Raw genomic sequence first — 14,417 nt, 5'->3', positions numbered from 1 at the left:
ACAAAAAGAGCCTTTTTTGCTTGCTGTTTACACTGCAACTGAGTGTTGACATGCTAGTGTGAAAGCCCCTCCTATATAAGGAGATCTGCACAAGCAGAGTAGCCATAAAAATGTAAAAATTACATTATTTAGTCAAATGCTACAAACTGTTCAAGAGACTTTTATCAGATTATATCTGTGATGTAAAATATGTTGTTGAAATTGAGTATTTTGGTCCCTCCCAATTCAAACAGATTAAAAGCTGCACTTATATGAGAGACAATATCACTGCATGGTGGAGTTAAAATAGCTGAGAGTGAACCGACTTGCCAATAAATACATTGACCTCACTCACAAGATAACACCTCACAACTTATACAGATGTGGGCTTTCCAAAGCCGCCCACTGAGCCAACATTTTATGATCAGTTTACACACTGCTATCACATGCCCTTACTAATAGTAAATCCTTGATATCAAACAGGCCTGTTTTTTTGCACACAATGTTTTGTTCAGGAACATCCATTAAATTTCATATCTCCTTTCAGATGTGTGGACCTCTTGAAATGCTATGATGATGTTCTTCCTTACAGTCAGGAGCAGAGCAAAATGTAATATTTTTTGCTCACATCTCATTCTTCTTTAAAATCACAGTGCTGAGCAGTCTGTGTCTGCACTAACACCCTCTGTCACTTCAGTGTGAAAAGGTGGGCTAATCTGCTGACGGCTGAATGGGTGGTTTTATGGACTGTTGGACAATGGAGTGAACGGTACATTTTGTACATTTGTACATTCAGGGATAAAAATAGCTCTTATTCACTCTTCTGTAAAACTTTGAAATAGGAGGACATTATTTAAAGCCCCTGTAATTGGTCAATTTCTAAAGTACCAACTACCGGATTGTTAGGTTTCAGAGGATAATTTCCATATGGAGTGCTAAATGGCAAAGTTTCTATAATAAAAGTCTTTTCTGTACTTTTCACATAAATTTCACATTATTCTACGATTGCTGATATAAGGCCTTAAAAGAGTTGGACATTTATTCTGTGTCCATTCTTTTTTATTATCTGTCAAATTAAGTGAATAAAGTGTTGAAGAAGTTGAACTTGATCTCCAGTTCAAAGATTTATGTCACAAGACTTACATATTTAGAGCAAAGGACACAGTGTCACTTCCCTATGAGGCATTTAAAAGTAGTCAGGGAATTGGGCTTCTAATTGCCATTCAGGTAGTGATGTCCCTATTGTTCCTAGAAGGAAAGGCAACTCTTCAGTAGACGGGTGGATGGATGGATGGATGGATGGATGGATGGATGGATGGATGGATGGATGGATGGCAGTTACCCAACACAACAGAGTAAAAACAAACAAACAATTATAGGGGTTGTACAGTAAGAAAGCACACTAAAAAAAATAAGATTATAGAACATGCTGAGGCTTGAAAAAATTACCTATACCTTGTAAGATATAAATTAAAGTAACTAAAAGCTGTAACCTCAAGGTAAGTATCTGACCAACTACAGTGGTCAAAGAATATATATACAAAAATATATAAAATAAAAAATATACAAAGTATGAAAGTAACCTAACTGTAGATATGAGGTTGTGCTGTAACAGAGAATAAACTGAGTACAAGAGATAGCAGGTATTGTATACAAGTATTGTATTTAAGTTAAGCGTAAGTAGTGTCCAGAAGTGTGAATGTACAGGATGTACAGTAAAATTTCAATAGAGTCACAGATAAAAATAGGCTGTGATTTGAAAAAAAAAAAACATATGAGACTCATATAAGACTATATGCAATATGTTACTTAAGCCTAGGTGATTCTAATAAAGTGTCCAGCAGCTGCAAAGTAACTTAGCTGTACATTTCTCTCATTTGGCTGAGGGATTTCGCTTGAGCGACTTTGAATATTTGAATTATGTTACACAGGTAGGAGAATGTAGTGTAGTGTTGGGAGCCTTGCCCAGGATCTCTATTAGCGTAGTGTGTCTGCCCTACCCTGCCACATGCATTTTCCATCAGTAGATGTCCCACTAAAGCACTAGCATCTCAGACTAAACAAAATGATGCTTTATAATTAGTCAGGCCACTCGTCTCCTGTTCATCTGCTTTAACAGTACCTTGCTGAGCACAGCTGCTGTGTCTGTTAGAATTGTGACTCTAACCTAGCCAAAGCAGGGTGTTAGCATCGTAGCTGCTGTGTCTGTTAGCATCACGGCTCTAACCCTTCTGAGGCTGAGGCTGTTAGCATTGCAGCTAAATTTCCCTAGCCTGGCTGAGCCCAGCTGCTGTGAAAAGACAAGGACAGAGACAGTTTTGTACCATTTTTGTACCATGCTTTAGGGAATATATTTTTAGAACTTTATTTAGAGGGAGAGATATGAAATTGCAGCCAACGAGAAGGGGTGTTTCTCTCATGAAATGGCGTCTTCACCAGCGGAGCCCTTATTCACCATCTATCCCAAAACCAGGAAGGTGAATAAAAACGTTTTAGGACTTTAAAAGGTTCATATTCACCCTCCACCCCAACACCAGGATAAAGCAGTAATTATCTAGAAATCATCTAAACTTGCTATGGTTGTAGATCTCATAAATACTCCCTCCCAGGATTTCCTTATGAACCCTTTAAGGTTCCGTTTAAAGGTGCACGTTCTCAGACTGGAGTGTTCTCACTGAGAGATGGGACTTTGTTTCGGCAGCTTGTAGCCACACGCTGCCGGGTGAAGTCATGTTTAGTCTCAGTGTATCTGAAGAAGAATGGAAGTGCCACAGGCCATCGCTAGCCTAAGTGTGTTTATGTTTTTGACAGAAAGAGGTGTGTGTGTGTGTGTGTGTGTGTGTGTGTGTGTGTGTATGTGAGAGAGAGAGAGAGAGAGAGAGAGAGAGAGAGAGAGAGAGAGAGAGAGAGAGAGAGAGATGTGATGTGAAGATAGTTCTTATCAACTACGGTGAGATCAATGGGGGACCACCAGGGTAGGAACTGTAGCGTGTTGTGACAGGCTTTCCTCCATCAGCAAACACAGATGAGAAGTGGGCAGTACAGGAAGAGCCCAGGATACACTACAGCTCCACCACCAGTCAGAGATTCCAGTACGACTGCTGGAACTGGAAGTTTAGAACAGAAACCATTCAGTACACTTGTTTATTTATAGATTTATCATAGTTTTTTTTTCTACCACATTTGGAAGCCAATTTCCTCAATCCTGACTCAAGGGTCAGAAAATCTCCAAAATAGTAGCTCTTTTAGGCTGTTCCTGTTGTGCAGTGGTCAGTAATTACCAAAAGTTCTCCCTGAAAGGACAGCCGTTAAACCTAAGAAAGGGTCACAGCAAGGGTCACCAAGCCTTACTGCTATGACCAGTGGAGGCTCCACCCACCTCACAACTCACAGGACTTAACAGATCTGCTGCTAAATGTTCTGGTGACAGATACTACAGAACATTTTCAGAGCTGCTTTGGCAGAAGAAAGAATACTCTCACCATATTCAGCTTATGGGTTGAATTGAATGACTCAATCAGTTTATATATCAACAGCAAGAATAACTTACACACAGCTCAAACCTAAGATGCTCTAAAGCCATATTTGAATGGGATTAGTTTCTTAAAGGGTCCTGGGGTAATTTTCTCTTTTATGGGGGGTCCTCTGTGATTTTATTTCTGTCCAGAAGGCTCATGTATGTGTTTTTCTCAGATGTAAATTACTTAGTGTTTATTGCTGAACTCTGTGGTCCTCCAGTAAATTTAGACCCTGTCCGGATGCAAATCTCTGAGTTTTGTCACCTCGTATTTAATAAAACAGCTATTTGTCCACTGCTACGCACCCTGATTTGGACGTGCGTTTCCACGGAGATCCACGTAAACACAACAGCTACTGAACCTGCTACTGGACTCCCACACTTTGTGTGTGTGAACTATACTTTCGAATTGTTGATGAAATAAGAGTCACTGTCTCTTCCTTGCTCCAGTGTCTTTTAGAGCCAGTGTTCTTAAGTCTCACGCTTTGAGCGTGTGACACACGCACCTCAGCGGGTTCACACGCTCACACGCCACACATGGTATTTCTCACGCTTGCCAATCCATCAGCTGTATATTATAATGTACTCTCGTTCAGCCAATCAGAATATAGATCGCTCTGTTGTTAGGCAGACCTAGTCAAAGAGGGTGGAGTTTTTCCAAGATCTTGCAGCATTGATGATGGTAGAGTCTGACCACTGCACTGTTAGAGTCACAAGTCTTCTCCAGCACATCCCAAAGATTCTCAATGGAGGTAAGGTCACCACTCTGTGACTCTGTGGTGAACAATCCATGTGTGAAAAGGATGATCTCATGCTCCCTAAATTACTCTTTTACAATTTCAGCCCCATGAGTCCTGGCATTGTCATCTTGGAATATGCCCGTGCCATCAGGGAAGAAAAAAAAATCCATTAATGAAATAACCTGGTCTTTATTCAGTATATTCAGGTAGTCAGCTGACCACATTCTTTCAGCACATACTGTTGCTGAACCTAGGCCTGATCAACTGCAGCAACTCCAGATCACTTGATTAGTTAAATTTAGGTTAGAAGATTAGAAAATACTGTATATCACATAAAAGAAAGCAAGCGATGTAAACATTAATACACACTTAATTTGTATGCAGTTATTTATTTACACATTGCATTAGCATTGTTTAGCTTTATAGTGTAACATAAATACGTTCATTTAAAAAATAAAAAATGCACAGTTTATGTAAGAATAACACAATGCAATAACATATTTATTTCCATTAGAATAATCAGGAGAGTCAGGTATGGCCAAAAAAGGTAATACAAGTGAACCATTTAAGCTGTGCATTAGAGTATTACTTGTAAAAGTTTGTGAATTGGTGTTAAAGTTGTGCAGTAGTGTTAATGGACATAGCTGGAAAATCACAGGCCCACATACAGTAGCTATGCCAGCATAGTTCATTACAGAGTTCATTACAGCTTTCCTCATGTTGTCCTCTGCTGCCCTCTAGTGGCTTACTGAACAGTTGAAGTGCAGATTATACTGGCAGGAGTGTGTGCAGTGTGTTTGGTACTGTATGTAGAAGTCAAAATAATCACTCCAGTAAAGTATAGATAACCAACATTTCTGCTTAAGTAAAGTAATTTACTTAATTTTTAATTTGTATTTAGTTACGTTACACCTCTGAATATATGTGGTTGGCTTGTGTAGTTTTGTATAGCAACAGCTTCTACACACACGCACAACTAAAAAGATTTAGCTTATCATTTCTTAGTGTTGTAGGATTATTGGGGCATTTCACATTCAGTAACCAAACAAATATTAATAAAACATCTTTATATAATAAATCCCTCTTATTTACACTTTTCAAAATGTGTGCATTCAACATCAATAGCATTATACTTTAACATTTACAACCATAAATCAGAAGAAAGTTGAGATATTATTAAAAATGCAAAAACTTTGACTTATTACTTTGAGGTAATAACAGAATATATGAACCCAAGATTTTTCATCTGTTTTGTCTGCTCAAACTTTTTTTTTTCAGTTTTATTTATTATATTTATTTATTATATCCTTTCCTGCATTTCAGGTCTGCAACACATTCCACAAAAAAGTTGCAACAGTAAAGCATTTACCACTTGGTATCAAATTAAAGATTATATTCCCTGGTTTGCTCCTTAAAATCATGTACAAAATCATGACACAATCAGCTATTTAAAATCCCATCATTATTAAGTTTTTAAACCTCATTACTAGCCCCGTTTCAACTTTTTAGGAGTGTGTTACAGGCCTGAAATGCAGGAATGGATGTAAATAAACGGAATAAAGTGAAATAAGCAGATAAAACATTACATAGCTTTGGTTCAGTTTTCAGAAGCGTTTCACTGTCCACTAGCTCCAGTGAATAGGCTGCAGTCCTATTCTGTGCCGGCACGTCAAAGAAATCAAAGTAAGACTCTTATGTGCAATCTCAGGCTTTACATAATTTAGCTGGTGTAGTGATGGAATATTGATTTTTCAGTGTGTGTGTGTGTGTGTGTGTGTGTATATGTGTTTACTAGAAAGGCTTAGTCAGATGTAGTACATGCCACAGTGCTTTTGAGCGAGACTCTCTTTCTGAAGCTCCAGCAGTGAGATCCGATGATTTCTTTTGTTCACCTCCTGCATGTAAAAACAGGGAATGGCATTACACATAATTTGATTATCTTTGAGTGCTGTAAAATGCTTCCAGGTTAATTACAGCACTAGGGAAAATATGATCTTGGTGATTTTGAGTGTGGCATTATTGTTGGTGTCAGAAGTGATTGATTTGAGTTCTTATCATCAACATTTTTGTTTTCTTCCTTCTTTATGATGTGTTGATGTCTCCCTCTATAAGGTACTGTTGCTCCACTGCAGGGTTAGCATGCTCACAGAGGCCTTTTTATCTTTATTTGGACAAATATATTTTTAAAAATGTAAGAAGGGAAGTTTCTATCTTTAAAAATACCAGGATGCACTTCTGATGCAACAAATAAACTATAAAAACATGCAGGACAGGGAACCCCAGGAGCAGGATTGAGAACTGCTGCAGTAGGACAGTCCAATCAGAAGTTGGAGCTGCATGTAGGAATGTCCACAAAAGACTGAAATAGAACTGTAGTAGGGGTGTGACGAGATCTCGCAAGACTAAAATGTGAGGATATTTCTCGTCAAGCTTAAACCTGTCTTGCGGGGAAAAAAACAATATGTGAGCCCCGGTGAAAGAGTTAAAAAACTCTGCGGTACAGTTAAAAAGCTTACTGTCCAAAGATTCACAGCCCTAGTAAATACTTTAAGTAAATGGTACACGTGACTGTTTCATAGGCAGTTGTACTAATCCCTTAGCTCTGTACTGTTTTAAAAAAATGTTCTGTCTCTGTTTGCACTTCAAGCATAGTTTTAATATGACTGGTTATGGTTATGCATAGTTAAATTACAAGAGATTTAGGAGAAAAAACACAAACCATAGTCTTAATATGACTGGTTGTGGTTTGCACTTATTGTTCGCACTATATAAGACCTAGAAAAGTTTTATTTTTATTTTATATTCTTATTCTTATTTCTATTTCTTATAGAATCAATATGTGAGAGAAACCAGTCTGTTAAGTTTGCGTTATATGATTTTGTCAAATAAAACATTTTTCATTTTTGACGTTTTCTTTACATTTTTATTTTTAAATCTCGTCTCGTCTCGTTCTTGTGAACCCAGTATCGTGTGTCGTCTCGTCTCTTGATATTTGTGTCTGGTCACACCCCTAAACTTTAGTAGAACTTATAACTCAGTACACATAATTCCCACAGCTGTGCTGAGCTGCTGGTCAGTGGGGATGTGGTATGTATGTGTGTGTGTGTGTGTGTGTGTGTCTTTACCTGTGTGAGAGTGGCGTTGTTCCAGCGGAGCTCCCAGTCTGAGCCCCCTCTCTCATCAGGAGCAAAACCAGTCCACATACACACATCACTCAGCAAACTGCCCAGACTGCCGTTCACACGCTGCACTCGAGAACGAAGAGCACACGTCCAGCCTTCCTATAAACACACACACACACACACACACACACAGACATTCAGCTTTATTACACTATTATTCAAAACACCCTAAAAAAGATTTTACTGTGACTCTTGAATAATATTATTTCGCTTTTTTATTAGTAATCGCTGTTTAAGCAATATATTGAGTTCTATAATATTATAGTCTATTGTAACTTTCCTGGAATAATTAGTAGGGCACTAAGAAGTTACTAAAGTAAACTGTAGATAATTCTAAAAATATTCACAAAAGAAGCTGTAATTATGTGAATATATAATAAGAAAAAAAATCATGAAGCAGAAAATTTTAGAAAAATGATGCACCCCTGGCCAAAATATCTGCCATCACAGTTCATCACATCATTTTTTATTCCATGCTTTTTTCACAAAACATACATTATATGCCAGTTCCATCATAATTTTGGTTGGATGGATACTTTTAAAGTTCTTGAATTTTTTCTGATTGACTGATGTAGTTGAGTAGTTATTGCCATAATGTGGATTAGAACATTACTGGATTAGGACTATTCACTGTATACCTGTAGCTCTACCTCTTCACAACTTTACAACTGATGCTCGCAAACACATTAAGAGACAAGAAATTCAACTAATTAACTTGAGCTTAGCACAGCTGTTAACTGAAAGCTGTGATTCCAGGTGACTCTACTTTATAAAAAGCTGACTGACAAAATCCAGCCAAAATGTGCCAAGCTGTCATCTAAGGAAGAGGTGCCTACTTTGAAGAATCAATATATAAAGCATATTATGTTTACTAAATAATTCCATATATTTTCTTCCAAGTTTGAATTACCTCAGTATTTAAAAAAAGTGTTAAAAAACACTACATTTAAGGTTTGTCCAAACATGTGACTGGTACTGTACAGTTATTAATAAAAATTATTAAAAAGTATGTTTTAGTGCAGTAAAGCTCCATTTGTCTCAGTTCCTGTAAAGTTGGCATTTTTGGTGATTTGGAATTTTCTTGCGTGAAAGTAATGATACTCCTCTTTTATGGATCCCTTTTGGACATAAATACGCAACATAGGGCGAGAGCGGTTGCTTAGCATCCAGCATAAACACAGGTGTGATCCAACATGTGCTCACTGAGTAATGCTGCAATCCAGGTGTAACTCATGACATATATCAGATTACATCAAAGAAAGAAAAACACTCTCTGACACTGTAGGACACTGTAGGACACAGTAAACCAGGGTTTGGGCTGCTACTACATTTATTAGCAACTCTAGATTTTTTAGAGTGTTACTTTAAGCACCTCTAAGGTGAGTATGGCTGTACTACACATTTAGACTATATGGTATATATAGTACCTGTCAAAAATTTATAACTTCTTATTTAATGTTTTCTCTTTATTTCTTTATTTAATATATTTTCTACATTGTAAATTAGGGACTAGGGATACATGTTTGTCCTCCACCCTCTCCTGACCTAAAGTATTAGTAATTAGTAGTTACTCATTTATTTCCAAGAAATGTAACACCAGGGACACTAAGGAGCTTCTAGTTGAGATAAACTAGTGTAGAAAGTGGAAACTATGTGAGATGGACTTGTGGTGTAGTGAAACATGACATTACAATGAGTAAAAACTTTTGGCGAATAGACCACCTCCATTCACCCCTTGCATTCTGAAATACAGCGCTTTTAGTCAATCCTTCCAACAAGTGTACAATGCTATAGCGTTGTCAATGTATGTACCAGAACTAATGCATTATTTTCTAACTTATATTCCTTTATAATATAAATGTATTTGAAATTGAGTGTTTTATTAAAAATAAATTAATTACACACTGCTTAGGACCAACCTCCTTGTCCTGATCTTTTGAGCAGATTCTGGAATGCCTTTCTGAGACGTTCTCCAGGTGATGTTGATACCAGAGGCCAGTCTGTTCCACAACCTGCAGCCCCATCCATAGACTGTCTTTCTCCCTCTCCAGAGCCCTCAGGTGCTTAAGCTGGCAGAAAAACATCCAAACCCAACATTCAAATATGGAGATTTTTATTGAAAAATATGCACTCCTTCTCCCAAGACTTATTAACGTAACTGCCTTATTATTTCACATGGTGGAGCTAATCAAATGAATAGGGTAAATCACAGTTAGGGCTGGAAGATTAACTGAATTCATTGGATTAATCAAATTACTGTTTGAATGTGTTTTTCAAAATAAGATAAATGAGATTTATTTAATATCTTTACACATAAAAAAGCTACCCAAGGGAATCTCGGTGGATTGACTTTTCCTTTTGTCAAAAACCTGTAAAGAACATTGTGACAATAATATTTACACGTTTCTTTAACTGAATTATAAGCATGTTATGTTTAAACTGTGTTTAATATAAAAGCTGCATGTAATCAATGAAATGTAAAGGAATCAATAGCTTGTGCTAAAAAACTAAACTAAACTTAAAAATCTAACTGGAGAATCACCTATATATTTAAAGAATATCAATATTTAATTATTTTTTGTAATAATTAATATAATTTTAAAAAGTAAAACCATATCGCTATGGTGGGTAATGTATCATGATAATATCATATCTTTGGATGCCCTGTGATTCCCGCCCTTGTTACTCTCTCTCTCTCTCTCTCTCTCTCTCTCTCTCTCTCTCTCTCTCTCTAATACAAATACACACACACACACACACACACACACACACACATGTACATACAGTAGTACACCCAGCAGCTCACCCAGTGGAAGAATCGCAGTGCGTCCAGGCTGTACAGACTGTTCTGTAGTGGAACGATAACCACAGTGTAGGAGCCATCACCCGCCATAAATACACACAGAACAGAAGAACAGAAGAAGCAAATACAGAGAGAGTGAAAGAGCAGTATGACAGGAAGAGCAGCTTACACTGTGTGTGTATGAGGAGTGTGTGTGTGTGTGTGTGTTTGGATTGTGGTGGAGGGAGTGACAGGCTGGGAGTGGATGAGGCTCAGTTTTAGCCTGAAGCCTAAAGCTGGTAGAGGATTCCACATGTCAGAGTGACGGCACTTTATTGACCCCACGAGAGTGGGCCAGCATTGGGGGCAAAAACAGGAAAAGTCAGGGGGAGAGGGGACTCTCAGAGGGGGCTGGATAGAGATGAGAGGAGAGTGTAACAAAGATAAAACAGCTGTTTTCCACAGTTTGTTTTTAATAACATGCTGCCAAAGCTAAAAAATAAAAAGTCTGTGTCTCAATTTAAGTGCTTCTATAGTGCATTCACTACTAGAACACTAGTAGAATTAGTGCACTTCACAGTTTTAAAAAGAAAAAACAGAATGCAGTGAGTGCTGTGTGATGTACAAGAACATATAAAACACAATCTGTTTAGTATTACTCACTCACTGTGCCTCAGGCAGTAAGCTCTATATGTTCCTTTATGTATCTTATTATCTCAGCCACTGAATCATACCTCATATACAGTAAGTGCCTAAAGGGAAGTCTGTTCAGCAGCCAAGCAGTTTTAATCATCCGACACCAGAGGACAGATATGCAGAAGTGTTGTTAGAAATAAATCTTTCTTTTTTCTCACAGCAATTTTATAATCTAATTTTTTTTTTTCAAAAAAAAAATTCTAAGAAAGATTAAAATTAATAACGGAAAAAACCTAAGCAAAAATGTAAAAAAAAAATTCTAATTATGTTCTTTAAAAATGTTATTAACATTTTCCTAATCATACAATTGTCTGAAATGTGTCCTACAATTGAGTTTAGTTTGTCACCCTCTTAAAAATATATATAATTATAGAATTACTAAAAATTGTTATTATTTTTGTACTTACGAATAAAGAATTTAAGGAATTTAACAAGATTAAAAATGGAAATATTTTAAAAGAACTGTTGTTAAAGTTTATTTTGGATGTCATGCCACAGTTCTCATATTTTTAAACATAGAATTTTTTGTTTCTTATTGGTTTCTTCCTCCACCATCACTTTTAGTTGTTTTTTAATGGATTCTTATTTTAAATTAGGTTTCTCTAAATTTTGCCTTACATTGTATAGGTTTAATGGAATAATGGAACATTTAAAATGTGTCTTGCGTTGTTTATGATGTTTTTACTCTGTAATAAACTGTAAATTGGCCATTGTTACAAATTTGCAGCATGACTCACTGGCACATGTCTCCTCATTATCTATGTTGTTTATTACTGTTTTTTATCTCCTGCTTATAACACTCTTATTACTTAGCCTATCATGTTGCACATCTTTGGCATCTGCTGCAGCCAAAGACCAGACTTCACTGTAGAAAACATTTAAATAGGAACATCTGATCTAAAAATCAGCTTTTAACCAGTCTATTACATGCATCTTGAATATGAAATGTAGGCTCTCCCTCACCGCTCTGTTTTATCTGTTATTATCTGGGTTTTCTGTGTCTTAAGAGGCTTTGCCTCTTGCCAGTAAGTAACCTGTAAGAAACAGCACAACAGATGACAACACAAAGACATTACAAGTGGCTACATAAGAAAACCACAAAGAGTGTAAAACATATATTGTTAATTTGAACCCAGTGCTCTGTGTACTTGGAAGAATGAGGTCTTGAGCAAAAAGATGATTGAAAAGAACTGGTCTAACCAAAAACAAGACACTCACACATTCCACGTTAAGTGAGGAGGGAGTGGGGCTTTTTCCCATTACAGCCTTTACTAACAAGGTGGCACTGTTTACTGAAGAGAAGGACATCCTGAAATACAGCCACCATGCTGTGTCTTATGAATTATGCCATTGAGAATTCTCATTCTTTCCTTTAAAATATCTCTGGTCATTCCTAAGAAAGTGGATTCCTAGCCTTTCAAATCAAAATCTGCAAAAATGCACTCTAATGGTTTAACTGAGGTATTAGCTCAATTTGGTTCACACCATAGTTTGGACATCACAATTTCGATACACAAAACAGGAAAAAAAAAGCAACACAAACACTCAAATATGTGTTACAGATTGTTTCACCTACTGTCAACAAGAGAAAATGAACACACACTCTAACGTAGATCATGTTTTATGTATAGCTTTAAAAAACATCAATTCCTCAAAATTTTAAACTATTAGATTTGTTATAAAAAAAAATTAACATGTTGAGCTTATCAGAAACAAACAAATACAAAAAAAAAATACATTTTGCTTTTATTTTTATCATAAGATCAATCATTAAGCCTTAATATGGCTTAGAACTATGACCAACACTAAAATGTCTCATATATTACAGGGCATAAGTATTGATGAAATAACAAAAAAAACTAATTCACTTTTACAATACATTTTCTCTCCATTTACACCCATTATAAAGATCGTCAGGCTCGTCAGGACTAATATTCCATAATTTTCTCATACATTACTGTTGTATTTGGCCTGATAGAATATTTGTAACTAGTAGCACAGTATGTAGGACAAATTAAGATTAGAAAACACACTTAAGTATAAAAAAGTCATTTTTAGATTTTAGAATAGCTTAGTGTGCTGCATGACATAATTTAACCACATGTTTATAAATTGAATTCAGACAATTCTATTCTCCAAAGATCCATACACTAGATAGTAGTGCACAGTGTGAGAATATAGTGCCTAGTGCCCAAATTGAGACACAGACAGTCTCGCACCCTCTCTTTCACTCTCTCTCACTCTCTCTATCTTTATATTGGCACTCTTTCTAGCCTATTTCTGTCCCAACATGTAATGGAATGTGACTCAGCCTGAAGTGAAATAATAACACTAATGGAAGTGGGGTGGGTTTTTGTAGGCGCAGTTACAAATGCCTGAACAAACACATAACTGTGCTTTATTGCTAAGCTCAACATTAGGCCTTTAGTCTGCAGGGGAAACTACCGTCAAACTGCAGGGATCTGACTGTTTACCAACAAAACATTGCTCATCCAGAATGTTCCACCACTCATCCAGTACTCAGCCCTGGGTTTGGTATTAGGTTAGGTTAATGCAGCAGGTGAAACTGGACCAAGTCCAATCTTTCTGGTAAAAGTTTTGACAGATGTGTCGTTTGTGCGGCAATGAACAAAGAAAAACGCATTTAATCAGAAAATTACAATTGCAATTTGGGACACTTTCATATTTATAGATTAGGAAATTCAATACATAATCATTTTCCAGCAATAAGACTGGCTTACACAGCCCAGTGGGAATTCATGCGATGTTTATGTTAAAGAAAAAAGGGCGTGAAGAGAAAGAAAATGGATGACAGCAGTGAGGGAGGTTTTCAGTGATGGGATATCAATGCAACAGACCTCATAAATATTAAAATAAATGACTATTAAAATAAAAACATATTTAAAGAAATCAAATAAAAAGTCAGACGAAGAAAAAAGCGTATAAATTAAGTTTAAATATGATGCCCTTTTGACAGTGAGGTTAAACACATTCTCAGTGAACTCAGGATTCAGCCACTGGATCTCTTTTATTGCTACAGTGAGGCTGTGATTCTGTCGATGAAGAAACCAAAACTTCATGGGAAGAACTGCTCTATTGCTTATGTTTATCAGATTATGAGAACAAACTGTTCAGACAAATTTTGTATATGATTTACACTAAAACGTACTGCCTAAACAGCCTAAAATAAACATAAGATTTGGAAAATAAATCAAAATTGGGCCACTTTTACCTGTAAGGTGGAAATAGCCTTAGTTTCTGACTTTACATCAGTCTGTTAACATAAAGTTGTTATCAGGTTTAACAGGTATTTAATCAGACATTTGCTGAATCCAAATTTCACTGGGTTCACTGGGGTTATAAAAATCAGCATACAGCTCTGGAAAAAAATAAGAGAGCACTTCTGAATCAGTTTCTCTGATTTTGCTATTTTAGGTATTTATTTGAGTAAAATTAACATTGTTGTTTTATTCTATAAACAACTAACAACATTTCTCTCAAATTTCAAATAAAAATATTGT

General features: G+C 36.4%; 2 protein-coding genes across 2 annotated transcripts in view; one reads left to right on the top strand and one right to left on the bottom strand.

The window, feature by feature from the left end:
- The window catches only part of terfa (telomeric repeat binding factor a), a 285,122-nt gene that overhangs the window by 111,126 nt on the left and 159,579 nt on the right, over positions 1 to 14,417 (top strand). The window lies entirely within an intron of this gene.
- sapcd1 (suppressor APC domain containing 1) lies at positions 4,606 to 10,447 on the bottom strand. Its single transcript, XM_022671305.2, has 4 exons — positions 10,225 to 10,447; positions 9,338 to 9,487; positions 7,362 to 7,517; positions 4,606 to 6,131 (listed from the first exon to the last, which is right to left on the bottom strand). The coding sequence occupies exons 1-4, from the start codon at positions 10,309 to 10,311 to the stop codon at positions 6,042 to 6,044; spliced, it is 483 nt and encodes a 160-aa protein (XP_022527026.2). The 5' UTR covers positions 10,312 to 10,447; the 3' UTR covers positions 4,606 to 6,041.

This window comes from Astyanax mexicanus, chromosome 2 (genome assembly GCF_023375975.1).
Source record: "Astyanax mexicanus isolate ESR-SI-001 chromosome 2, AstMex3_surface, whole genome shotgun sequence".
NCBI classification, from domain to species: Eukaryota; Metazoa; Chordata; class Actinopteri; order Characiformes; family Acestrorhamphidae; genus Astyanax; species Astyanax mexicanus.
Note: the sequence above shows the minus strand (reverse complement) of the source record. Positions and strands in the feature narration are given on the sequence as shown.